Source organism: Ursus maritimus, unplaced genomic scaffold (genome assembly GCF_017311325.1).
Source record: "Ursus maritimus isolate PB19 unplaced genomic scaffold, ASM1731132v1 scaffold_10, whole genome shotgun sequence".
NCBI classification, from domain to species: domain Eukaryota; kingdom Metazoa; phylum Chordata; class Mammalia; order Carnivora; family Ursidae; genus Ursus; species Ursus maritimus.
This window is the reverse complement of record NW_024423344.1, coordinates 18,312,904-18,339,459: the sequence shown is the minus strand read 5'-3', so window position 1 is coordinate 18,339,459 and position 26,556 is coordinate 18,312,904. Positions and strand designations below refer to the sequence as shown.

General features: G+C 42.7%; 1 protein-coding gene across 1 annotated transcript in view; it reads left to right on the top strand.

Annotated features, from left to right (window-relative positions):
- LHFPL6 (LHFPL tetraspan subfamily member 6) overlaps window positions 1-26,556 on the top strand; it is a 242,079-nt gene that overhangs the window by 191,855 nt on the left and 23,668 nt on the right. Inside the window, exon 3 of the mRNA XM_040622259.1 lies at window positions 18,235-18,333. Coding sequence (XP_040478193.1) covers window positions 18,235-18,333 — 99 coding nt within the window. The remainder of the gene's footprint in view (window positions 1-18,234; window positions 18,334-26,556) is intronic.

Genomic DNA, 26,556 nt, shown 5'->3' with positions numbered 1-26,556 from the left:
CGTTGTGCTTAGAGAAACTGGAGCCCCTGTGTACGTGCAGTGGGAGGTGAGAATTAAGGGCTCAGAGTTGGTTAGTAAACTGCGAAAAAATTTTCTTTTTTTAATGCATTTTCCTTTATCAACATATTGCCTAAGAGGGTAAAAAAATTAAACAGTGAGCCAAGAAAGTGTTTTTGATGGGGCACATTCATTTCCTAGGGCTGCTGTAAGGAAGGGTCTCCCAGTGGATGGTTGGAAACAGAACTTGATTCCCTTGCAGTTCTGGAAGCCGGAAGTCTGAAATCAAGGTGTTGGCTGGGCTATGCCCCTCCTGAAGGTTCCAGGGAGGAGCCCTTCCTTGCCTCCTCCTCACTTCCAGTGGCCCCAGGTGTTCCTGGCTTGTGGCGGCTTCACTCCGGTGTCTACAGCCATCTTCACGGGCTGTCTTCCCTCTGTGACCAGGTGTCTTCTCAAAAGGCTCCCAGTGAGATTGGATTTAGGGGGCTGCTCTACGCCACTATGACCTCATCTTAACTAATTACATCTACAGCGACTCTATTTGCAAATCAGAGCACATTCTGGGGACTGGGGGTCCCAACGACATATGTTGGGAGAAAGAGGGCACAGTTCAGCCCATAATACAGATTAGGGTAGTTTCAAAAATATTCAGGAGCTGAACCTTTCCCTCATAAAAGATCATATGGAAGCCCAGTAGGAGAGCAGGAGGAGCAGTGCCGCCCAGTGGAAGGAACAATGGAGCCTAGGGCCTTTCTGTTCACCACCCGTCCAGATGTGGTCCCTTCCCACCCTCCCCGGGTGCGCATGCGTGCTGTTTGATCACTGAGGAGATTCTTCCCCCCTCCGCCCCAGGGCTTCCGGGGGCACAGCACGAAAAGCTATGGAAGTAGATGTGCCATTGGGCTCTTTTCTCCAGTAAAATCCCATCCCTGTAAAGCAGCAGCTTTCGGGAGCGCACGTTCTAAAAATAGTCTGCTTGCAAAGCTTGTTTGAAAGCAGTTGCATTTCCTTTGTTTATTGATTTTAATATAAAGGAAATAGAATCTACTCAGAAAGCACACCCCCTCCAGGGTCACCTGAGCGTTGTCACCACCAGCCAATTCAACCAGAGCTGGGTGAAAGACTTAATACAGATGTGGGGTGGATTTTCTTGTCCCCTGAAGAACATCCGCATCGATCCGCGGCCTGCAGTTCACCCTCCGGAACCTAACACTCGCCTTTCAAAGAACTTGGGAAAGTAGAAACTCCTCCCTGAAAGGACTGAAACAGACTGATTCGCACGCAGCTCGTCCCGTCTGTGGGGTGGTACCAGGTCCACCAACAGAACCAGTTACTCCCCAACAGATACCCTGACAGAGGCTCACGCTGCATCCCGCCCCAATGAGGGAGCCCCTTGGGAATAGTTGCCCAGGCTCCTGGGAAGAATGCAGACCCACTTATCAGCCTTTGGGAGGCTGCGATCTCCTTGGCAAGGAGAAAGATTGTGTTTTTTGGATGGCTAGATGCTGCTGGAAGAGCAGGCTCTGGGAAAGAACACACAGAACAGCCCAGGGGGAAAGTCCTAATGTTAACTCCATAAAAGGAGGCTTTAAATGGTCTCAGCTGATCCATATTTTTAGAAAATTGTTTTGACTCAGGCTGCCTGACTATAATACTATTGCCAGAACCAGCAATGAAAGGGAGATAAACACGGTGTTGTGATTTTTCTTTTTATGCCTCCCTGGAAGCCCTTGGTAGTACAAATCATGCCTGACAGTCTTTGATTAGCACCTTCTTAGTTGCACTAGGGAAAGGAGGCATTTGTCTGAGGCTCTATTCTCCCTTTGTGAATAAGCTAGAAATTTCGATGTGAGGATAGTTCCCCTGGAGGAAGCCTCGTCTAAGCCATCTCTCTCACACCACTGGAGACTGCCCCAGGGGAGGCAGTGGCTGGCATGGTGGGGCAAGATGGCGTCTTCGGGGCCAGCTGGGGAAGTCTGCATCTCCCTCATAGGGCAGTGCTGGGTGATGTGCCCTGTGCCAGTCAGATCAGGTGCTTTCTTTTCTGTGTTAATAGTGTGGTATTGCAGGAGAGAGTTTTGGACAGAGGGACAAGAAATATTGCATTTCTGATTCCTGTACTAACTGTGACTTTGAGCATGTCACTTCACCTTTGTGAGTGATAGCCTAGATGCATTCTTCCAGCCGAGCTCCACATACACTGAAAGGAAAAAGGGTGGTGTGCTGTGCATATGTGAAGGCACAGGGTAAACCCCAAATCTCTTTTGGGTCATGGATATCTTACACCACTTTGGAGAAAGCATTTTTATACAAAAAAATAAAGTTATCTGTGGAATAGACTGGAAAATCCCTTGATAATTTATCAAGCAGAAGTAAGGAAGACCTGTTTCAGAGGAGGACTCATTTAGGTAGGACCCCTGCCTCCATACTGTATGAAGTTCTCTCCTCTTCCTTAGGAATGTTTTGATGGAAAAGTTGGAGAAGTACTTGATTAGATCATCTTGATGGACTCTTTCGGCTCTTATGTTTGGGAGCTTAATTCACAACCCTAAGGTCTCTTTGCTCCCTAAATAAAGGTGAGCTTCCTTGGCACAGAATTAATGACCTTCTGCAGGAGTCACTGACTCCAACCCAACCGCTTGGCAATCTCTTTCCTCTTCTCCCTGATTCCCACCTTGGTCGATTTTCATCTTCCTCAGACTTGCACCTGCCCATCTTTCTTATTCTTTTCTTCCCCTGGGATGACTATATCCGCTTACTAGAGCCCCTCTCATCCTGCCAGTGAGTTCCAGCCAAAAATTGACCGATTTCAATGGCAATTATTGCTTTTGCTGCTAATATGGCACAAGTACAAGCTTGAAGTGTTGTTTCTATGTTACTTTTCTCCATCTCAGATGCCACAGTGAATGGATCTGATCTTCTTCAGTTTTTTTAATTCCTCCACCACAAAGAGCGCCATGCTTTGCACAAACCCAAAAGCCCGCCAGCGCAACTCATGAATAGAGATTAGTATTGTTCTCTCTCACTGTGTAGAATTCCTCTTCAGGTAACTAAATCAGCAGGCTAAGAATGAGAATTCCAGATTCTATCTTCTGTGAGTTCTACCCTGCAAGATGCAGCATTTACCCATGTGAGGGTTTGTTTCTATGTTCACTTTATTAAACTTCTTGGGATAATCTATTTGGAAAAGATATGAGTGATTTCATTTTGTCTGCTTATGATGGTATTATAAATACTTAGAGTATTTTTGTCCATTGTGAAATACTTTGTAATCGTGTTTCAATTTGTGTTTTTAAATATTTTATATTTTCTAAATATCAAAAAGACACTTAAGACAGCATGTGGCACTTTCAAAATAGAATTAAAGAAAAAAAACAATATTAAATTGACTGAAAACGAATTTTCAAGTACTCTCAAAACTTGTTTGGAACTGATCAGTAAATCACAGATGGAAAAGTAAAAAGTTTCAGTTATCCTTGACATTTCAAGAGGGAAAGAAAACAGAAAAGGAAAATCATTATAGCTGTCTCGAAAGAAATTGCTTCCAAATTGTTGTCTGTCAGCTATTCCAGATGGCTTTACTGTTTTTTCGTGGAATTGATGGTATTCTAAAAAGACCTGAGGAAAATAAATGAGGCTTTTCTTTCCTGACACCCCAGAAGGTAGATGAAGGGAAAAATATCTTTAAAGAAATGTCTGTCTTAAGTCCATTGGCCACCTGTACCACCTCTACGACACCATCGATGATTTTATCGTGTATTCATTCTCTCTAGATTTTTGGTGGCAAAAAAGGTGCTTCAATGATATATAAGTAGTGAAAATAACATACATCTAAGCCGGAAAGTTAGAAGAAAGCTGTTAGAAATGCATGTGCATTATATCGGTATATATGATACTCAAATGACAATATAGGCTACATCTGTAATTATATATGGCTTGTGTATATGTGCACATGTCTATAAAAGCCAGAAAGTTAGAAGAAAGCTGTTAGAAATGCATGCGCATTATATCGGTATATATGATACTCAAACGACAATATAGGCTACATCCGTAATTATATATGGCTTGTGTATATGTGCACATGTCTATAAAATAACCTTTACAGCAGCTGTATGTATGGATTTTATTCCTGTTTTACTGATGAGTATCCAGGATCTCAAAGCCAGAGGAGCACATCTTCCAAGGCCGTGCTCTGAATTGCCCTGGAACACTGCGAACAGTGTTTGTGGAATATATGTGGTGTTCGGTTCTCGCTGTGGCATCAAAACCAGTTGTAAAGACAGAGTTTTAAGTCTAGTCTCTGCTCTGGTAGTTTGTCAAGACAAAATATCCCGACAACTTCAGGCTTGCTCGCTCTCTCTCTCTTTTTTTTTTTTTTTTTTTTGTTAGGAAGCTAGCTAGTAATATCTAGAACTTAAAGGGAAAGCAGCACTTCACTGCCTCTTAGTCTTGTCTTCGTTACTACGTAAGATTTTCCCTTTATGCTCCCTCCATTACATTTTGAAAGTGTTTTAAATACTCTTCGAATTTGCTTGCGCTTCGAGCCTTCAAGCGGCTCGCTGTGGCAGGTTATAAATGGCACGGAGACCTCGTCCCTCTCAATTTGTAGAAAGTCTTTCACTAACTGTTCATTTCAGCACATGGAGATTTTACTACTTTTTAAAAATATGCCTGGCATCTGACTTTAGTGTTGTCTTGGGGCCCCTGATTGAAGTACTTAAGGACCTTAAAAATAAATAGGAAAATAAATCATTCTTATCCTGACACCTTTTTTTTTTTTTTTTAAGTCAAGCAGAAATAAATGAACAGGGTTTGGAGGCATGGAATCCGCCTGTTTGTGGGCACTCGATGTATTGGTTAAGGAGAGAGGTTCTACTCTGCCTCCTGAATATTGCTGTGTTAGAACTGAAGCGGGGGGAGGGGCGCCTGGGTGGCACAGCGGTTAAGCGTCTGCCTTCGGCTCAGGGCGTGATCCCGGCGTTATGGGATCGAGCCCCACATCAGGCTCCTCCACTAGGAGCCTGCTTCTTCCTCTCCCACTCCCCCTGCTTGTGTTCCTTCTCTCGCTGGCTGTCTCTATCTCTGTCGAATAAATAAATAAAATCTTTAAAAAAAAAAAAAAAGAAGAAGAAGAACTGAAGCGGGATCCTAAAACAGCACTTACAGGGAAGCCCCAGGGAGCTCATCACTCCTTTGGAAGGTTTGTCTACCTGAATTCTCCACTGTCTTGGGTAATTTTACGATATTAGGATGTCGGAGTTGGGGAGGGTGATATTTTCCTGCAAATACATTGTCCTCCCTGTGGGCTTCTCCTGAGTGATCCGCAGGCACCCTCCCCTGTCCTGGGCAAACATGCCAAACCACCGTACGGGAGCGGCTGCCATGTCCTGGACAACTGGCATGCATTTCTTGGGTCATCATGCCATCCTTGAGAGGTGCAGGGGGCTTTATCCACACTGGCCCTGAGGGAGACGCTGAGGCTCAAAGGAAGTGATCTTCGTAAGCCTCCTCCAACCAGGGCAGAGTCTGGTTCCACCATTCCTCTTGTTTTCGTAGAGCCACCGGTGTGCAAACAAATACGAGTGTTTGGAATATTGCCTTCCCCTTCTCTTTCCTCATTATTTCATAAGAGGGAATCTACTTTTATATGCCCTGCCCTGTGCTGGGACATTTTATTTAGCTTATCCTCTGGACAACTCTGTAAAGAGGCACTGGTATAGGCATCTTATCAATGAAACTGTTGGGGCTCAAGTGTAAGAGTCAGGAACTAGTGAGTAGCAGACCCAGTATTTGAGTACACGTAAGACTCCAAAGCCCTCGTCCCTAACAGTTTACTACCTGAATATTTATGTGACTGTGGGAACCACGGTTTGCCAGCATGAAACTGACCCGAGTCTGGTTTGGAATTGACATTGCATTTTCAAAGCGGGGATGGGCTAGGTTAAGTTTGCAGCGTACGTTGACTTATAGCCAGGTTTTCTATTTGTTTGTTTGTTGTTGACGGGATGTTGTTGGAGCCTTGTCCAGCGCTCTCAGGACACTTTCATGTTGAAATGTGATCATTGTTCTTTCCCTTTTTTCTTCTGTAGGGGGCGGGGATCAGGAGTGACTCAGTTTGTACAAACAGCGGTGATCCTTAAGAGAAAACACGTCCACTGAAAACTCTGAGCTGAGTGGCTGGGCTGGGCTGGAACTCTTTATGTTGTTGTCATTCTGGGCTTTGTGAAATATCTCGTGAAGTTCTTACAGGTATTTCTGGGTCAAACAGGTGAAGCAAGGCAGCTCTGTGTTAGGTGGTGAAATGGTTGCTTGAGAAATGTGAACAGCTTAGAGGTCTTCATTGCTCTAGATTTGTACATAAATCCCTTCCGCGCCAATGGGTCCCCATTTAGAGGCAACAGGCCATAAGGATGTTGTGTTGTGTCAGCTGTGGCTATTGAGTCAGGCTTTTGTGTCTGCCTCCTAGCTCCGTGCAGGCTACTGGGCCAAGGGAAGAAAGAGGCTAGAGTATGAATAATGAAAGTAGTGTCATATGTATTGATGCTTGAAACCTACCACCCCCTCCAAAAAAAAAGATGGATTGACGGATCAATAGAGGAATGGAAAATGGCTAGATAGGTGATAATGCGGACTTTAAAACGTGTTAATCATAGAACCCAGATCATGAGTGTATGGGTGTTCACTATACAATTTTTCCAACTTCTTTGTAAGTCTGATCGTTTTCATAATACCATGTTGGAGGAGAAAAAAAAGAATGTAATTACTCTTAGTTTCAGAGGAGATTTTTGCTCTGACAACATGAGCAAGCAGTAAGGCAGAGCCCTCTGCCTTTGACTAGTGTTTTTGTTTATTTATCTGTTTGATGAGCACCTGTAGCTGCTAATGAAGCATCTGAAACTGGAAGCTACAGGAGAATGAAGAGTTCGCAATTCTGAGACAGCAGGTCCAGTGGTACAGTGACGGTACCAATATTGATATGTATCTTACACCAACCACAGAACCGGGCACCTTTGTTAAGCCATTTCTTTCTAATAAAAATGCTGATGATGTGGGTGCCATTAGGTCTGTTATGCAGCCAAAAACCTGAGCTCAGAGAATCCAAAAGCGTGCTGCTCAAGGTCACACATCTGGTTCGGGGGTGTCGGGCTATGCACCTGATGTGATCAACATCACAGCCTGCCCAGAGCCCACAGTGTGGTCCCCTGTCTGTCCCATCACGAGCTGCTTGCAATCACAGGAGATCCGGCCCCACCCCAGAACTGTAGAACCGGAATCATTTTGAACAAACCCCCCAGCTGTTTTGTGTGCTGGTCGGTCTGCGAGCCATGATACTCTGGACATGCAGGACCGTGTCTTTATTCCTCTCCTGCTGTCACACTGCGGAACGCCTTAGCGTCAGTGAAAATTAGCATTTTTGTTTGTTTCAGAGGTGTCGCTGAAGTACTGTGCATCGTTGGCTCCGTTCTCACAGTGTCAGAGTGAAGACGGTGAACCAAAGCGTAGAAGTGGGAGTCAGGTGCACTGAGGTTGTGGCCCAGCTCTGCCTCGGGTTATCCACGTGGTGAAGCTCAGATCTCCCCACCTGTCTGTGACTCCATTCCTTCGTCTACTAAATGGGGACACTGGTCCTGGCTCTGCCTACCTCACAGAAAGGCCAAAAGTGTCTTTAAAAGTAAAATGCAAAAAAACCCCAAAACAAAATGGAACAGACAAAAATATCATTAGCCTTGGGAGTAGCGTGTGAATTCCTCGCTTAAATGTGAAAGTTATCAAATTGTTTCATTTGTTCCTACTGAGGTTTACATGGCTGATAGGACTTTTGGGGCAAGTGATCATGGCTCACCATTCCAGGAATGTCATTGCTGGAACCCTCCCCACCGTCCGTCTAAGAAGAGGAACTTCTCTGAGAGCAGAGGACTCGAGGACTCTGTTTCAGGCAATTATGTACAAACACACATTGGCTTGAACCAAATCCTCCAGGCTCCCTCCACATGTGGCACAAAGTCTAAAGCCTGACAATAGAGACCATTTGCTGTACCCTCACTGTAAGGCACTGTGCCCCCCACTTTACATGCAGGATCTCATTCAATCTTTGCGACAACTCCAAGAGGTAGATATTGTCCCCATTTTACAGATAAGGAAAACTGAGCCTGAAAGAAATGAAGTGGTGGGACTGAAATTTCTTAACTACTAGGGTTAGAAAAACCATTGCTTTTAGTCTCCTGTAATTTACCAGAAATCTGTCACATAGAAATGGCAAAATATCCCCCAAAGTTTCATTGTTTGAAACAACTTGTTTTCTACCAATGATTGCCTAGGACTCTAGAAAGAACAAAGATGACAAGTCACTCATGGCTGAAATTAGCCTGTGAAGTTTTGGCTCTGAGCGAAGAAGCAGGTATTCTGAAGTATGTCTTTCATGTCTTCTGACCCATGAACTGGAAAAGGAAGAAATAAGAACCAAGGAGCCATTTTGAAAGCATTTTAAGAAAATCTAAAGTATATTCTCTTCTGCATGATGTTTTCAGCAGCCAGAGAGTCTTATTGTCATTTGTAAAAAGAGTTTTGATAGTTCAGAAATGAATATATTTCTGTTTTATATTTTAGTGCTATGATAGGATATGCTTTCCTTGGCTAAACTTCTGATGACGAAGAATCCATTTTTCATCTTTATGCCTCAATGTGGTCTTTGTGGACAAAGCTCTTTGTGTGCTAGAACTCACATCCAAGTTCTCTCTCTCTGGCGCCAGGGGAAGGGGGAATTTGCACGGCTCTCGAGAGCCCTTGCTGTTGGATACAGGCAGCAACAGAGTCAATCCTGGAGATCGCTTGCAATCCTTCTTGATCTTCTGCTCTGTTCTTCCTTTTCCATTTATATGCAGGGTTCAGTATGTGTGTGGACATGGGAGGTGAGCCAGAGCTGGGACCTTGAACCCTGGGGGACTTGGGGGGCATTAGAAGGTAGAGTTTAGCAATATTGGCTTAGAGCTCAGATAGACTTGCATATAAGTCCCTGCATCTACCACTAGGTAGCCTCATGAGCTTGAGCCTCCTTCTCTAAGGCTCAGCCTCCTCCTTTGCAAAATGAGGACAATGATATATTTTATATGATCTATTCTCTAAGTATTATATAATTATGCTGAGGCTTTTATAAACACTAAATAAATTATAGTTCTGCTATTTAACATTTAACAAATATCATGAACCAGTGAGTTAGACGCAAGTAAACACATGGTAGAGTTTTTGGGTTTCCAGGAGATGTAATACTTGTGAATAACTACAGCAAGGTAGTAAGCCCTGGGCAAATGGTATAGAGTACACCCCCGTAGGAGCCCATGATTGGGGGAGGGGGGGCCGGGGGGGTAAAACCTGTAGCTCCCTTTTGGGGTGGCCAGGGCCAGCTGCGTGTTGAGGCTTCTAGAATTTAACCGCTAGTATTTTCATGGTGGAGCCTGAGCATAAAGTAAGGAGTGAGAGTATCTCAAAGGGAAGGAATTCAACTTTCAGAAATGAGAAAATTCAAGACCTATTCAAAGAACTGATAGTCCCCAGTCAGAAATGCCTTTGGGACTGGTCAGAGCCCCTGAGCCACGTAATGGGATGACCTTGACTTGGCTCTGTGCCAGCTGCCCAGTTCAGCACGGGCACATCTTTCAATGATTGGGGATTTAAGAAATACGGACTTGCCATGAGATGCCCCACTTAGTAAAATATGATGCTGGTGAAATCCAACATGTGGCTGAACTCAGGTAGCAGCAGGTGGCGAGTGAGAGACCTTGGAGGGGCCTGATGTCCAAGCATGGGGATCATGACAGGTGGAAAAGAGCCCAGGAGCCCTGGGACTGATCTGGGTTCTGTGTCCTTAGACAAACCTCTTTCATCCTCTATACCTCGGTTTTCAGAAAACACTTTGAAGGGAGGTGTGCTTTATGAGCCTGCAGAAGCCTCCTCATAGAATACTGAAGTGCAGTTGACCCTTGAACAACACAGGTTGGAACTGCATGGGTCCATTTATGCATGGGCTTTTTCCAGTAAATACAGTGCAGCACTGCATGTATTTTTCTCTTCCTTATAATTTTCTTAGTAACATTTTTCCTCTAGCTTAGACTATAAGAATACAGTCTATACTACATATAACATACAAGATATGTGTTAATTGACTGTTTCTGTCATCTGTAAGGCTTTTGGTAAACAGTAGGCTATTAGTAGTTAAGTTTTGGGGAAATCAAAAGTTATACACAGATTTTTTGACTGCACAGGGCGTCAGTGCCCCAACCCCTGTGTTGTTCAAGGGTCAACTGTAGCTTCCTCCTGATGGTGCTTTCAAGGTCTGAAGAGTTGTAATACTGGCCTTTGCTCTTATTTCCGCCCCACCAGCGGATTTATTTTGTAAAGGGACCGTTATCTAGGGGGTGAGAATGGATGAGAATTGTGTACATAAATTAGCATACGGAGACTTGGAGATGGAAATGTGCCAACGTCATCCAAAGAGAAATCCAGATAACAAGCTCCAAGACTGAGCAGCTTGCATGAGAAGAGTAAAGAAAACAATTTCCCTCTGTGCTTGCCACAGAAAAGAAGATAAAGGAACTGGAGGATGGATAAAAGTATCCAAAAAACATAAAAGATGAAATGATGGGAAACACTGGTGTGACCACTGAAGGGGCAATAAGTGGAAAAAGTCACAGTATTAAAAAAAAAAAAAACCTGTGGAAAAAGAATGGAGCAATAGTCATGGAAAAAAGTGAGATCACATAAAAACTTTCAAGAGTGTGGAAAAAATAAGGCTTTAGGAGTCTAACATGAAGGACTCTATTCTTACCACCTGTGGAGAGTAATTGGCATTGGCTGACTAGAGGTTTGTTTTGCCTTCTTGGCAGGAGCCGAATTGTTATGGTAATAGTCCTCTGGCTAAGTGTGAAGTACCGACTTTGAATAGAAAGACTTTGCGGAAGGGAAAATTTCCCAGCATCTGGTTCTTACTTTGACCACTGAGATCTTTACAAACTTCAGACTTCACACTTGAATTGTAAGAAATAATTAGTATCATGGCAGGTATTTCCAGCATTGTGTGAAAACGAATAGAGTTTCCACTAGGGACTCTCCCAAAGGTGGGTTTATGGGCAGGCAGAGTGTATCCAGGCGAAGATTTAGGTACAAGAATCCATTTGGGGAGAAAGGTAGACGTCTTTATAACAGCATCGCAGCACAGCTCCCTAGTGCTTGCGTCTTTGCATTTGTCTGTGCTGTCTCTTCTCCATTAGCACTGGCTTCTCCTTAGACATCATTCCACCAACCTGGCTCTTTAACTATTATAATTGTCTTGAACAGGGTGAGACAAAAACCCTAGGGCATTCAGGTTGGAATGGCGTCATAGTCAAAAACATAAAAATAAAAAAAATAAGGGAATTTTTTTTCATTTGAGAATTATTGAGTAACAAACTGAGGGCTTCAGAGGGGTGGGGGTGGGGGAATGGGATAGGCTGGTGATGGGTAGTAAGGAGGGCACGTATTGCATGGTGCACTGGGTGTTATACGCAACTAATGAATCATCGAACTTTACATCAAAAACCAGGGATGTACTGTATGGTGACTAACATAATATAATAATAATAATAAAAAAGAATTATTGAGTCATTTCTTGGATTATTATTTTCATTCTTTTTTGGGAAGCAACATCTCTCTAAATTTCTAAGGCCTCCTACACAGTGACCTCCATGATCTCTTGCCCCTGGATAGCCGATTTCAGCTAGGTGCCACGTGAAAGCTAAAGATTGAGCTAATGTACTCTCATTTGTGATTTACTCATGACCCCTTAGCTGCAAATGATCTCAGACTCCTCCACCCCTCCCACCTCTGTTACCGCCTTTGTCACGTTGTTGCCTCGCTTCGCACTGTCTTTCCTCACTTCCACTCTTACAGGCACAGATTTTCCCAAAATGTGATAATGCGACAATTTTTTCACGACGTCTTTTATGGCAGTGACAAAGGAATGTGGTTAAAATACCACGTAATTAAGCCCTTGAAGTTTATAAATCCAATAAAGAAAATCCATGTAGATGATACGGAAGTTTGTGAGCCGGAGATTCTCATTGAGCCGTTTGCGCTCCAGGAGTGAATTAGGCAACTAGAGCTCTTAAAACCTATTAGGTCACTAAGATATCATTTGGGCAACCACCTCAAGTTCCAGAATATTCTCTGAGCCCCATTTCAGCAGGCAGTATAACAACTGAGAGGTGTCTAGTTCAGGGATTTTCAGACTACACTTCCATGAAACATTGATTTCTACAACATGGTCTAAGGTTTAACATGGCCAAAACTGAAAAATGACAGGTTTCTTCTATTAAAAAGATGTTCTCAGGGGCGGGTCCAAGATGGCAGCATAGTGAGACCCTGAACTCACTTCCTCCTGCAGATACACCGAATCCACACCGACATATAGAGCAGTTCCTTCTCAAGAAGAACTGAAGGCTGATTGAAGAACATCTGCACAACAAATGATAGAGAGACCACATGCAGAAGAGTAAGAGAGACAGAGACAAGGCCATGACAGAAACCCCACCTCCGACTCAGTGACCAGCAGAGTCACTGACAGATAATATCACTGAGGGGCCCATGAGCAGACTCTCCCACCTTGGAACACAGCAAAAAATAGTGGTTTAAAGGGCAACCAGACTGTAAGTGAAGGACATACATTTGCTAACCTTACAGCAACCACCAAACAGGTGAGGAACTCCTGGAACTGTCTCCAGGGTTGGAGGACCAGTGAGACCATTTTTCACGTCCCCTCTCCAGCTCGACAGTGTGGGCAGAAGCAGGGTCCAGGCACTTTCTAGAAGAAAACAAAGATAGTAAGCTTGTTGACATTGGTGCTAGTAGTATTTTTTTGGACTAGTCTCCTCAAGCAAGGGCAACAAAAACTAAAATAAGCAAATAGAATTTTATCAAACTAAAAAGCTTCTTCTGCACAGCAAAGGAAACAGTTAACAAAGTGGAAAGGCAACCTATGGCATTGGAGAAGATATTTACAAATGACATATCCAATAAGGAGTTAATATCCAAAAATATATAAAGAGCTTACACATCTTAATATAAAACAAAACAAAAACAAAAGCAAACAACCCAATTTAAAAATGGGTAGAGGACTGGAATGGACATTTTTCCAAAGAACATATATAGATGGCCAGCAGGCACAGGAAACAATGTCAGCATCACTAATCACCAGGGAAATGCGAATCTAAACCACAATGAGATATCACCTCACACCAGTCAGATTGGCTATTATCAAAAGGACAAAAAAAAAAAAATGTTGGCAAGAATGTGAAGAAGACGGAACCCTTGTGCACTGTCGGTGGGAATAGCCATTATGGAAAATAGTATGAAGTTCTCAAAAAAATTAAAAATAGAACTACCATGCAATCCAGCAATTCCATTTCTGGGTATTTATCTGAAGAAAATGAAAACATTAATTCAAAAAGATATATGTACCCCTATGTTCACTACAGCATTATTTACAATAGCTGAGTGTCCATTAATAGATGAATAAAGAAGATGTGAGACTATATATATATATTTATATTTATAATGGACTAATACTCAGTCATGAAAAATAATGAAATCTTGCCATTTGCAACAATATGGATGGACCGAAAGGTTATTATGCTAAGTGAAATAAGTCAGAGAAAGACAAATACCATATGATTTACTTTTATGTGGAATCTAAAAAAAAAAAAAAACAAGATGAACAAACAAAATAAAACGGAAACAAACTCATAGATCTAGGAAACGGACTGTTGATTACTAGAGGGGGAGGGGAATGGGATGGGAAAAATAAGTGAAGGGGATTAAGAAGTACAACCTTTCAGTTATAAAATATGTAAGTCATGAGGATGTAATGTACAGGATAGAGAATAGTGTATTATTGTAATAATATTGTAATATTGTAACAACTGTATGGGGACAAATAGTAACTAGACTTATCATGAGGATCCTTATCGTAACATATAAAAATATCAACTCACTATGATGTACAGAAGGAACAAGTAGGATATGTATGTCGGTAATACTTCAACAATAATAAAAAAGATATTCTCCCTTTTATATTTATCTCTAACTTTACTTCCCAGTATACTTTGGTATGGACAATAAAATGCTAGTTGACTCCACTGGACAAGCTAGAGGCAGTCGGTGAACATTTGGAGTATTCACTTCAGAAATTCACATTCCAGGAAGGTTAATTAGCATAAATTCCCTAACCACAGACCACACCACAGAGCGTTAACATGAAGCCTTCTAATATCCGTCTATACTTGCTGAGGTTTAATAATCTGCGTAAGTTGTATTAGAGAGAATTTTCCGTCAAGAAAATGGATACAATACAAGTAATAGGGTAGGAGAGAAAGTCCTGTATCAGCAAGAGTGGGGCATATCCCAGCCAGAGCCTGACCAATGAGAGAAACCACCACATATGTATTTCAAGTAGGAAGGGAGCCCAGGGCTTTGAAGTCTCACAGACCTATTGGGTCTGCGGAAGCGTAGGGTGGAGAAGAATCCAGGAAATCAGGAAGTGCAGGGGTAGAAAGAAGCTAGAGCTGAGGATTTGCCCTTACTGGGTGACACTAGAAGCTACTCCCCCAATCTCGTCTACGTCTACAAAAAGCCATGCCCCTGGTTGCACCTGCCAACTCCCATGTGGGAGTGGTTTACTTCTCTCTTTTACCTTCTGAATCCCACACGAAAGCTTCTCCTTGACAGACATGAACTAGAATTTCCACCAGCAGAAGAAATTTGAAATGTAGTTTTCTCATCTCTAGTCTCACCTAGAAAGGGAGAATCTGAAAGAGCAGGGATGATTTTGATTAACAAGCAGTACCAGGCTTGGGGTTTAAGAATCTATCCCGCTCAGCATCCTCCTGAAGTACTGTCTTAGGTCAGGAATAGCTTTCTCCAGGGGCCCCTGGGTGGCTCAGTGGTTAAGCATCTGCCTTTGGCTCAGGTCATGATCCCAGGGTCCTGGGATCGAGCCCCATATTGGGCTCCCTGCTCGGCGGGAAGCCTGCTTCTCCCTCTCCCACTCCCCCTGCTTGTGTTCTCTTTCTCGCTGTCTCTTTCTCTGTCAAATAAATAAATAACGTCTTAAAAAAAAAAAAAAAGAATAGCTTTCTCCAGTAGCACTTAATGCAATTGTGAAAATGCTCTCTCTTTGCCCTGCCCGGTACAGTTGCCAACAGCGCCATGTGGCTATCTGCCAACAGCACCATGTGGCTATCAGGCCCTTGAAGTGTGCCCAGTGCAATGGAAGAAATGAATTTTTCATCTAATTTTAATAAACTTAAATTTAAGTTTGCTACATGGAGCTCATGGCCACTGTGCAGGGCAGGTCTAAACTCTCTTCAGTCCCATGCCTCTTCTCCCATTTCTTCAAGGGGAAGACGCCGTCTAAAGTGTCCTGAACCTGCCAGTTGACTATTTATTGTATTTATGGTATGTTGATGGCACTTGTTAGGATGATTATGCTGTGGACTTGGGGAGGAGGGTTTTGCTGAGTTTACAGGACTGGTCATCTGGCTGCTTTCTGTGCTAGCTGACTAATAAACATCATTGTATATTTGGCTGAATTTAGTCTAAGACTTGCTTTCTCCATAACATACAACAGTAGAAAGGTAGCGGGAGGCCACCAGTGTTTACCCGTGGGACCTAAAATCACAACAGCCAATGAGATTGATCGTTTGTAACATACATTGTTCTCCCAGAAATGTTTCTCAAACCTTTATCATCTGCAGTACTTTTGCTGTTAACAAACATTAGCAGAAGACAAAACAAAGGCTAGATTAATATTTATACAAAAATCCAGATAAGCTAGTTGCCCTCCCCTAACACTTTTTTTTTAATGTGAGCTATGCCCATGGTATTTTTTTAAAATCATACATGTAACACAAATTTCTTATGTTTAAAATTGTTCTTCATTTATATGGTTGAATCTACATTTCGTTGTGTCTCAAAGACACCCCAACATTCTACAAAAGAATCCTGACTGCAAGCGTTCTACCACTTAGAAAACCACAGGTCAACGTGCTCCGTATACAATCTCCTTTCTATGTAGTTTCCCAATGTGCCTGGCATCATACTGGACTAAAACAGCCACTTTTGTGAGTACGTGACACATTTTCCTGCCATCTGAAGAGGACATTAGCAAACAAGACTATTTAATCATTTGGGTATCAGAAAAAGAGAAACTGATGGTTTAAATGTTACAATTTTCATTTCTCTTACATTTGAAAATTTTCTCTCTTTCTGCATCATTAAAAAATTGCTCACAAGTTCTCAAAAAATGGTGTTACTTATTCATTTAAGAACTGAGTATCATGGCAGTGAGACCACATTATTTATTAAACCTTCATGGAATTTAATTTGCATAAACTTTGGCCTCCTCATTATCTCTTTACCTGGTGGTGGATAACACCAGTTTAGAGCTGTCTTCAGAATACTATAAATTCTGTCTTTAGGGGAAGAGCCTAAGGAAACCAGTCACTGGGCCATTTGCACTGTCAGCAGAACCTTATAAGGTTGCTTTCTGGGTTATTCTTCAGCCTCGACACAGCTCATATTTATCCAAGTGCTTCGAAGGCGTCCTGGAATTTGTGATTTGCGCTTTCAATGATTCTTTGTAGGCATTCCCTTGGATCATAGCCCCTCTGCATTAAATGGTGGTTTTACTGTTGACCAAGGGACAGATTGGCACCAGGGTGAGAAATGTATGTCAGTTCATGGGGGATGTCTCTCCCCACAGCTCAGGGTAGAGGTTGGGGAAGGTTTGGAAAACAGTCCCTCCTTAGGTGCCTGTAAAGAAACAGACCACTTACGTGTGGGGGCTATACCCACAAGAGTCATCTGCCAGGGGCAGGGGGAGAAGCAAAAGGGGACCGGAAAGGGACTCAATACAGAAATATTGAAAGTCTCTTCTAGAGGCATTTAGGGCCCTGTCATTCTGCCTCTACATTACCACTTTAGTGGATTTTGTCTCATTTCAGGGGCTCCCTCATTTAGCGCCATATAACCCGCATTCTCTCGGACTGGGCTGGTTTCTCACCCATCAGACTGTGTGTGGTGGTCCCGCTGGCTCAGCACACTTGTGGGACTTAGGAACGATGACAGTGCTCCCTCCCGATAGGACAAGATGTTACTTTCTGATTGGCCCTCGGATCCTGGCGGTGGGTGCTTCGGCCTCATTCAGCTTCTTGCCGACCCCTATTAGGCTTTGAAGCCACACTGAAGACGGCCAATCAAGAGCTGTCAGCTCAGAGCGCGTTGCCATGATAACTTACATATTAAAGTAAAACCGCCACCTTCTTCAGTTTAATCATCAAAATTTTGGGGGGCGCCTGGGTGGCACAGCGGTTAAGTGTCTGCCTTCGGCTCAGGGCGTGATCCGGCGATCTGGGATCGAGCCCACATCAGGCTCCTCCGCTATGAGCCTGCTTCTTCCTCTCCCACTCCCCCTGCTTGTGTTCCCTCTCTCTCTGGCTGTCTCTATCTCTGTTGAATAAATAAATAAAATCTTAAAAAAAAAAAAAAATTTGGTCTTAGCTCCAAGGAGGACTTAAATGATATAAGTGTCCGTCTTCTAGAGTATTTCTGAGATGAGGGAACATTCCCTGATTCTCAGCTTTTCAACAGAGTGTAGTAGCAGGTAGTACAGTTAATGGGTCCAATTGTCGTGTGCCACAGTGGTTCATGAAAATCTTTATGTTTTCTCTGCCCCTGGTACAACTGAATGATGCTGAAACATTCTATTTTGATTCTTAAATTGGAAAAAAAAATCTAATGCATGATGAAGCCGAATCTATTAGGTACTTATGCTTGCTCTTGATTTACTTGTTTACATGGACTGACGGTGGAATTGGTTGGATTTTTATAAGACTGATTTAAAAAGCTTCTGACTCTTCCTTCCTAAACAGGATTTGCGAGGCTTTTAGTGCTTCGAAGGGCAAAGTTGGAACCAAACTGAGCTGTCTACCGGTGTGTTGTTGTTTTTTGTTTCCTTTTAAGCAACTTGAAATTATTCATGGAATCACACTGCCCTTAGATTGCTTACAGGAGTCGTGGCTGGTGTTTCCAAAAAGCAGACACCATGATCTTTTGTTATATTGCTAATATCGATGCCCCCTCCCTGCTGCTACCTTTATCTAGAGTTGCAGAGGAAAAGTGGTAAAGCCCTCTTGGCTTATGTCTTCGCAGGCTTGTTGATTGGTGCTGGCTGTGCCCTCTACCCCTTGGGCTGGGACAGTGAGGAAGTCCGGCAGACCTGTGGCTACGTTTCCAGCCAGTTTGACCTGGGTAAGTTTTCTTCATTGATGACACTGCTTTTAGAAAAGAACCTTATCTGACCTTCATAGAAGCAGAGAGTGCAAGAGACATGAGGAAGAGAACCATACAGCCAGCAGTCACGTGCAACAGTACACAGACCTTCATTTATCTGTTTAGTGAAGTTATTGGCAATCTGCTGTTTGCCTGGACTGGGGGTAGGATTCTCCAGACAAAGATAAGAAACAGTCCCTGCTCTCAACAGTTTCTATTCATGGGTCGGTTCATTCAGAATCATGTGTTTATTACCTATTGCATGGGCTAAAAGTAACTCCGTGGAATTTACAGGCTGCCTGAGGAGATAAAGCAAACAAGACCATCAAGGGCTAAGAAATTTCACTCCAAAGCAATTTCACTCCAGAGTAATAGACAACTTCGTGGAGGGGCTGGGTCTTAAACGCAGTGATGCATGCGGGTTTTCTGGAAGTAGGCAGAAGCCCCTTGCGAGCCAGGAATACAGCACAACAAAAGCACCAGGGAGGCATGAGAAAAGCCTGTCAGGAGACCGTAGAGATGCGAGAAGCTGGGAGAGATGTGAGCGAGGAGTCGGAAATTCGCACACTGGGAAGGGCTCCTCGTGACTTGGGTTTTCTGTGTACTAACCAGGAGTTTTCACTTGTAGTGACAATGTGCTCTATTTAGCCATCGATAAAAAGGGTGCATAGAACAACATGGTTTGCATCATTATAATATGTACTAATTGGATTATATTTCACTTGGTCGAGAAACCTCCATTTACTTCAACACTTCCTTATTTCTTTCTAGTTTATTTTGTCTACTCTGGTTTCTGTGATTTTAAGGCATATTGTAATAAGAAATTTAACAAAAGTAAATCTTTCTTTATTGAATTATTTTCTGAGGATGCTTCTTCTGAGGTTGGTGTTACTACGTCAAAGACTATTGCCCAGTGGTGGCAAACACAATTTCCCCCACTATAAGGATAGACAGAGTCAGTTTTTGACCATTAGCACACAGTGAGTTATGGACTTAAACATTCACTTTTCCCATTCAATACTTCACTCTAAGAAGAAATGTTCGAGGGAGTTGGTCTAATGTCAGTATTCTATCCCAAATCATCACTTAAAAATTTGGTGTGAGAACGCCTGTGAAAAAAATTGCTGTCAGATCGTGAGAAAAATGAACAGATGTGACCACATCACAGTTCTGTGAATTTGAAAATAAAGCAACTTTGGTTTGACTCTGGATGACAAACACCCTGCTTCCCTCAAGATAATACTAGTTCTTTTGGTGGAGAAGCCCATACATTCAATACTACTAATTGGCATGGATAAAAATAACAGAGATTTCTGACTGTCTTTCCCTCCTCGCGAAGCTTTCCCGAGTCTGGATTTGTTTGTAATTCCTGTAAATGTGAAGAAGGGAAAAATGCTGGCACAACGTTGAGTGTCAGCTTGGTTTTTGTTTGTTTTTTTATCTTTTGCCTTTTGGTCTTGTTGTTTTTGTTTTTGTTTTGGAAAGCAAACTGTGTCCAGGGGAGATATTTTAACACAGTGTTTGGCATTTTTCTTTCTGTGGTGTTTGTGGCATTCTTGGCTGTTTCACACATGCCTCAGCTTGATTAGAATACTGTTCTTGCTGATCCCCCACTATTGTGTGTTGCTGTATTAATTAGCAGGTTATAATGAAACCCATATCCTGTTTTTGCAGTTTTCATTGCTGCATCCCAATAGTTTGTATCTTCTCAGTATTGTGGATTAAAAATTTGAATGTCAAACTTAAAAAAAAAAAATTGCCTCTTTACTGGTGGGAATAATTTCCTACATGATTAAACTCACTAAACCATTTTAACAATTTAAAAACCATGGTGTTTTAATTTTTGCCTGTTTCTTTTTAAATTTCTCTTAATTGGATGATGAGGAAAAACACAGAACTGGCATTATTTATAGATAAAATGAGGTCCAGGTCCTACAAAACTGCTTCTGTTTTCTATCTTTAAAAAAATTGTTCCTGTTCCCCTGAATGCTGATGAAGGCTGAACTTCAGTGAATGAGTGAAATCGCAGATTGTGGTGCTAACTTGGGAGAGCCGAGGACTGGAGTTGGGAGCCATAGCATGTGCGTGAGGGGGAGCATTCTCAGTAAGGATGGCCCTGGGCCCGCGGTTTTAGCTGCTTGCCACAGACACAGTCTGTCTCTACCACTTCTGAGAACCTGAGCTCATTGCTGCCACCTCTCAAAGGAGACAGTGTGTGGGTATGTCTTCCTCCCAAGGGCTGGGAAATGTTAATGTCGTTAAGGTTCGTGCTTTCCTTCTCGTGGGGTGTAGGTCAATTTCTTGGCATCCCATTACAGAAATGTTGTCACTTTCTTTCTCTAGAGCACACCCTGAAAGGAACCATCGTTTTTGGTTTTGTATGGCAGATTATTAAAGGGGTGCATTCGTTCAGTTCTCCAGCCAACAAATATTTACGAGGTGATTAGGGTTCATCAGGCCCTGTGCCAGGTGCTGGGGATATGGCATGAGCCCGTTCACTGCCCTCAGGGAACAAAAAAACCCAGCAGGACGGGCAGATGTTCAAGAAGATAGTATCCCTGGGATGTGTGCTGGAAAGGAAGGCGGTCGGGCACGGCATGGACATCGTGGTCACCTTGCCAACATGATTCCACGCTGGCTCGTGATCCTAAGCCAGGGGCCGAGGAACGTTTCTGTAAAGAGCCAGCTAGTGGCTGTTTTCCGCTTTTGGAGCCCCAGGGTCCCTGTTGCAATGATTCAGCTCTGCAGTTGGAGCAGGAAAGACACTCCATGTATAAATGGGTGTGACTGTCCTCCCGTAACATTTTATTTACCGAAACAGGTGGTGGGGCTGTCATCTGAGGACCCCCTGATTTCAACCAACGCATACCCGACACTCCAGAAAGAGGTTCATTTCAGATATGCTCATTCGTTGGTGCCTTCAGCCGCCGGGACAGTTGGTCAGGGCCTAGGGCAGAGGCTGCAGGGAGCAGCCCCATCCAGTTATCCTAGCGTGCTGCATACACACTACGCCCTTCTTGCTGTGCCGTATTGTGAATAGGTGGCAAGCACTCTAAATTAATCTTGGTGGTCTTACCTCTGAGCACTAGCTTGGGATGGGAAGGCTGAGGCCCATTTGGACCAGGGATTACGGCCGGAGATGTGTCCAGAGGCTTTTGGGGAAAAGGGGATCCCATGCTAAGGGAAAGGCACTAGAAGCCATGCTCCCCCTGCCACTGGCAGCTGCCTCTGACCAGGTAGAGAGGCAGGAAGGAGCAGCCTCCAGGGGCAGGAGGGGGCAGAAGAACCAGCCGTGGTTCGACCACCCCTGAAGCAGGTCTTCCCTAGGAATTTTCAACCTTGCTGATACATAGTAATTCATTTCGTTATTGGATAACGTTAAAGGCATCTTGTCCCTTACTGGCTGCTGAATGCAGCCTGGCTGCTATTTTATTTACTTGCTGTATCACCGTTCAAGTGGCCTTGACCTCCCCTGGGGGCGTCCTAGGGAAGTTTTATTTTTAGCTGAGCCTTCAAGGTTGTACAGGGTTAAGTAGATGAAGGATGAATGTGGATGTGTTTTAGTTTGCAGGGTGGGCAGGGAGAAGAGCCAAGAAAGAGCCCAAGTGGCACGCTGAAGAAGGTAGGAATACTGGGGGGTGGGGGTGTGTAGGAAGGCCTCCCAGGTTAAGAGTATTTAAGAGTATTTAAGCTGAGTCCAAACACGTAAGTAGTAGTTAGGCAAGAAACAGATTTCACAGAAACTCACGTTTGTGGTTTTGATGTACTGTGGTAAGCGTCTAATAGAAGCTAGTTTTTAAAATGCCTTTTTTCCTTGGCAAGGAGATTTGGGGAGAATTTTTTTATGTGCCTTGAAAACAATTTTATGAGGCTATTGATTATTTCTCAAGCATTTTAATATGTGATGAAGTGCAAAGCTTTGCAGCAATTTCGCAAAAATACCCACTTTTACGAATCAAAGATTGTTACTGTTTACCTTTGGACCATTCTTATTTACGAAGAAGCCAGGAGCATGTTTGAATACACATATTTTTAAAACAGGGAAACAAAAGTGCAAGCAGGCTGGATAATGAATTTTTAAATTACCCAACTAAAATTGTACAGCTTGCCTTGACAGTAGCTTTCGGTCTTTAGCATTAAAATCAGAGGTAGACCTGTTGCTCTCACTTGTGTTTTAAACAAGTAATCCCAGGTGATTCAGCTGCAAGGGATCAGCCGCCATACTTTGAAACAAAATTACCCTAATTTGTAAAGAAAATTACTATTTTTTAATTTTTGTATTTGAGTCTAGTTGACACACAATGTTATATCTGTTTCAGGTGTATAACAGAGTGGCTCAGCAGCTCTCTCTGTCATGCAGTCCTCACAAGTGTAGTTACCATCTGTCACCATCCAACACTGTTACAGTGTCATTGACTATATATGCCGTGCCTTTTGTTCCCTGTATCTTTCTCATTACATGACTAGAAGCCTGTATCTCCCACTCCCGCCTCCCATGTTGCCCATCCCCTAACCCCCTTATCTCTGGCACCATCAGTTTGTCCTCTATGGAGAAAGAAAGTTAACTTTTTTGTACTTTGCTAGAATGTACTTTTAACATTCATTCGTTTTTATATGCAGCGGGGTGCTTTCACTGTAGGTTACAAAGATCTGATTCCAACTAGCTGAAACAAAGAAGATATTTAGGACCTCTTACCATAGGAAGGCCAGAGCTAAGGGGAGCTGCAGACCTGACTGATCCAGGAGCTCCAGGATGTTGTCCAGGGCTCAGGATTTTCCTGAACTGGAGACCTGCCACTTGTGGGTTCTTCTCCAACCTCGGCCCCACCATCTTACGTTTGGCTTCATCTTGAGGCTAGTTCTCTTCTTCTCATAGATGATTACATTTGGCACCTGTAGCTTGTGTTCATGTCAAATAAGAGAGGGTGAGTTTCCCCCAGTCCCAGTAATGGAATAAAAGTCTCTCTCCTCAATCTAATCGGGTCAACTTGAATGGATAGCTGCTGTCAAGGGAAACCATGTACAAATTGGCTTCTTACGGTGGAGCTTGGATGTGTCCAGAGTTTTATAGAACCAGATTTTACTGAGAGGTAGTGACATCTGTAAGTGGAAGATGAGGCTAAGAACAGAAAAGGCATCTCAGTTTTTTGTTGTTGTTGCTGGCCTTGGTACCCTATGTTCCTTCTATCATGAAGCCTCCAGTTGTAGAGTAAGGGTCAGTAATGGCTTATGCTGTGTAAATGTTAACAATGGTGAATTTATTTATTACTTTTTAAGAGAACAAAACAATACAGGTGATAAGAATTATATGTACCATAGCCTAATATCTTCATATAATAAAAATCCAGTAGATGTTTGCCGTTATTCAGTCACGTTATTTGTACAGGACCACTTTTAATAAATATTTGCTGATTAATCTTTTCTTCTTCCTTTTACATTTCATAACAGTTAGTTTGGATTTACACATTAAGCATAAGGTCTTTATAATCAGGTTGTCCAATTGATTTAATTCATGCCTCAGAGATATTTTCATCCACCCGACTTTTCTAATTATATCCTTATGATCAAAAGTAGTGTTTCAATTAATTTGTCTTGCTAATTTGCCAAGTAAATTTGAGTAATTATTGCTTTCATTTTGCTATTTAATTTGATTAAGAAGCCATCATATTTCCTGTTCTTAAAATTATGCTCTTGGCTTCTGAAGAACAGTACCAGAGACTCTGAAAACTGAGAAACCCTCAGTGTTGAAAAAGATGAGAGTCTCTTTCCTCCACATTTTCAGTCCAGTGAAGAAGTCTCTTCCAATCTGAGCAATGACCATGTCACGTCTCTTTAGGACACATCTCTTTGACTCCTGACTCATGTTTTCTCTAACAAATCTAATCACACTTGAGAAAAAATAATTTGCAGGTTATAGTCAGTGGGGTAAATGGGAACAAAAATAGTAAATTTTTCCACGTTGCTAGAAGTCATTTAGAAGACCCAGGAGGAGCCTGTATTCCCTCATTTGGCATGCTAGCACAGGAGGACGACAGGAAAACAGAGAGGCTGCTGTGAGCTAACCCAAGCCCCCAACTGGGTAGACCCTTGGGGACTCGTGGGAGCTCTCTGGAATGTGACTCCAGATGATCCTGGGAAAGTTCCATGGGCAGACGGAGCTCCATGTGGCCAGTAATGAGGTGGTAGAGCAGTGTCCAGACACCTCTGAAGGAAAAACAGCCAGCTTTGCTTGTTGCTCAGGCTACTTAGGGACCTCTTTTCATGAGAAGAAGGGTTTTCTGCATTCATTCTAGCAAGTGAGGAGAAGAACCAATTCAATTCAGGGCCATGAATACCAGTAGGACCATGATGACAAGAGTAGACCGTGCACATATCCACTTTAAGTTATAGCTTAGTAAATGCCTCTAGTTTTGCTTTAGGAAAAACTACTCCTTCTGTTTAATCATAGATCCAGTTCTGTCTGCTTCCCTAAACACATCTTTGTAGGTTCCAGATGAGCCTATGGGACAGAAATTTTGCAACTTCAGTGTCTATCTCAGTTTGGCCCAGAGAAGTATTCAACAGATGTATTTACTCAATGGATATTTATTAAGCACCTTTTTGGCATCAAAAATTGTGCCACGTACTTAGGATGAAATTACCAATTAAGATAAACATGATCCTTACGCATGTCCACATATCTGCCATCCACGGAATGGTTAAAAGAAGGGAGGGAGAAAAGGAAAGGGGGATGGGGCGGATGGAGGGGGGTGGATAAATAGGAATGAGGGGAAGGAAAGGGGATGAGAGGGAAGGAAGGAACCCCACTGCTGATTTTTGACCTCTAAAGAGGAAGCCACCATTATGGGTCTGTAGATACTTGGCCACTAATATCCTGGTGAGAATGATGGCATTACTTTCTAAAGGAATATGGCTTAACCATCTCCCAGGGGAAAAAATCAAGTTCAGGTCATAGTTTACAGAGCAAAACGCCCTGATAGATGAAAAAGAAATAGTTCTAAATTCTCTCCTTCCTAAGTCTTTTTTGGTTTGGTTATTTCAGAACAGAATCATCCCCAATCCTCTATTAAGCCTTCTTAAAATCTAATTCAGTGGAATTCAGTGGCTTACAATGATTTGCAGCAGTGAAATTCAGTGATTGTAGAAAAAGGTAATTCTCTTTAAAAAACCTGTGGGAAATAATATTTCTTAAGATATGGCTACCACGCTATTGAGAAGAATAGACTAGTCTCCCTTTTAAAGATTCTTCTTAATTTTTTCAGTGCTGTCCCCTTTATAAAAAAATAAACAATCAAACAAAACAGATACATCTGAGTGGCCTGCTATTTTAGACATAGTGTACTTAAGGAACTTTAGGAAACCGAACTGGCTATTCTAATTACTGCTTTGTATTAGATGCTCTGAACTATTTCTTAGTATGTTCCACTCGGATATTAGTCTGGTGGTAGAAAAGCGCTAATTTTAAATTTAACTGTTTTTGATGTTTTAGGTCCTCTCTCAGGAATGAACTTTGTTCAACTGACTCTAACAATGACGTCTCTAAGAAAAAAAGGGCAATTGGGTTAAATCAGCCCTATGAACATCATCTTGAATAAATCTGTAGATTTTATTAAAATTTCCTGGTAGCTAAGGATTTGGGGAATAATCTGCTGATTAGGTAGAAGAGTCTATCCCCTCCAACCATCCCAAAATGCACCCCTTTTGATGATGTAAATAATGCAACCCCCCTGAGAAGTCCCTTACCTGCTCCCTGCCCCCAAAGAGATTATAGTTGAGAGATTTATCCCAGATTTATTTTTAGAACATTCTGTTATTAAAAAGTAACATGGAGGAAAGACCCTCCAGTGTTTTTGCTGGGAGATTTATCTATCTGAACATTAGAGTTCTTTCAAATCTTGATATTATGGTTCGTAATCTCAGGAGAAAGATTTCTGCCCCAGAATTGAGAACTCGTGTGTTTTGTGCCCTTCCTGTGTATCTTTGCCTTTGTTCCGATTCCCCTTCTTAGTGGTCTTCTGTTAAGAAACTGCTATTTATGGGGCGCCTGGTTGGCACAGCGGTTAAGCATCTGCCTTCGGCTCAGGGCGTGATCCCAGCGTTATGGGATCGAGCCCCGCATCAGGCTCCTCTGCTATGAGCCTGCTTCTTCCTCTCCCACTCCCCCTGCTTGTGTTCCCTCTCTCGCTGGCTGTCTCTATCTCT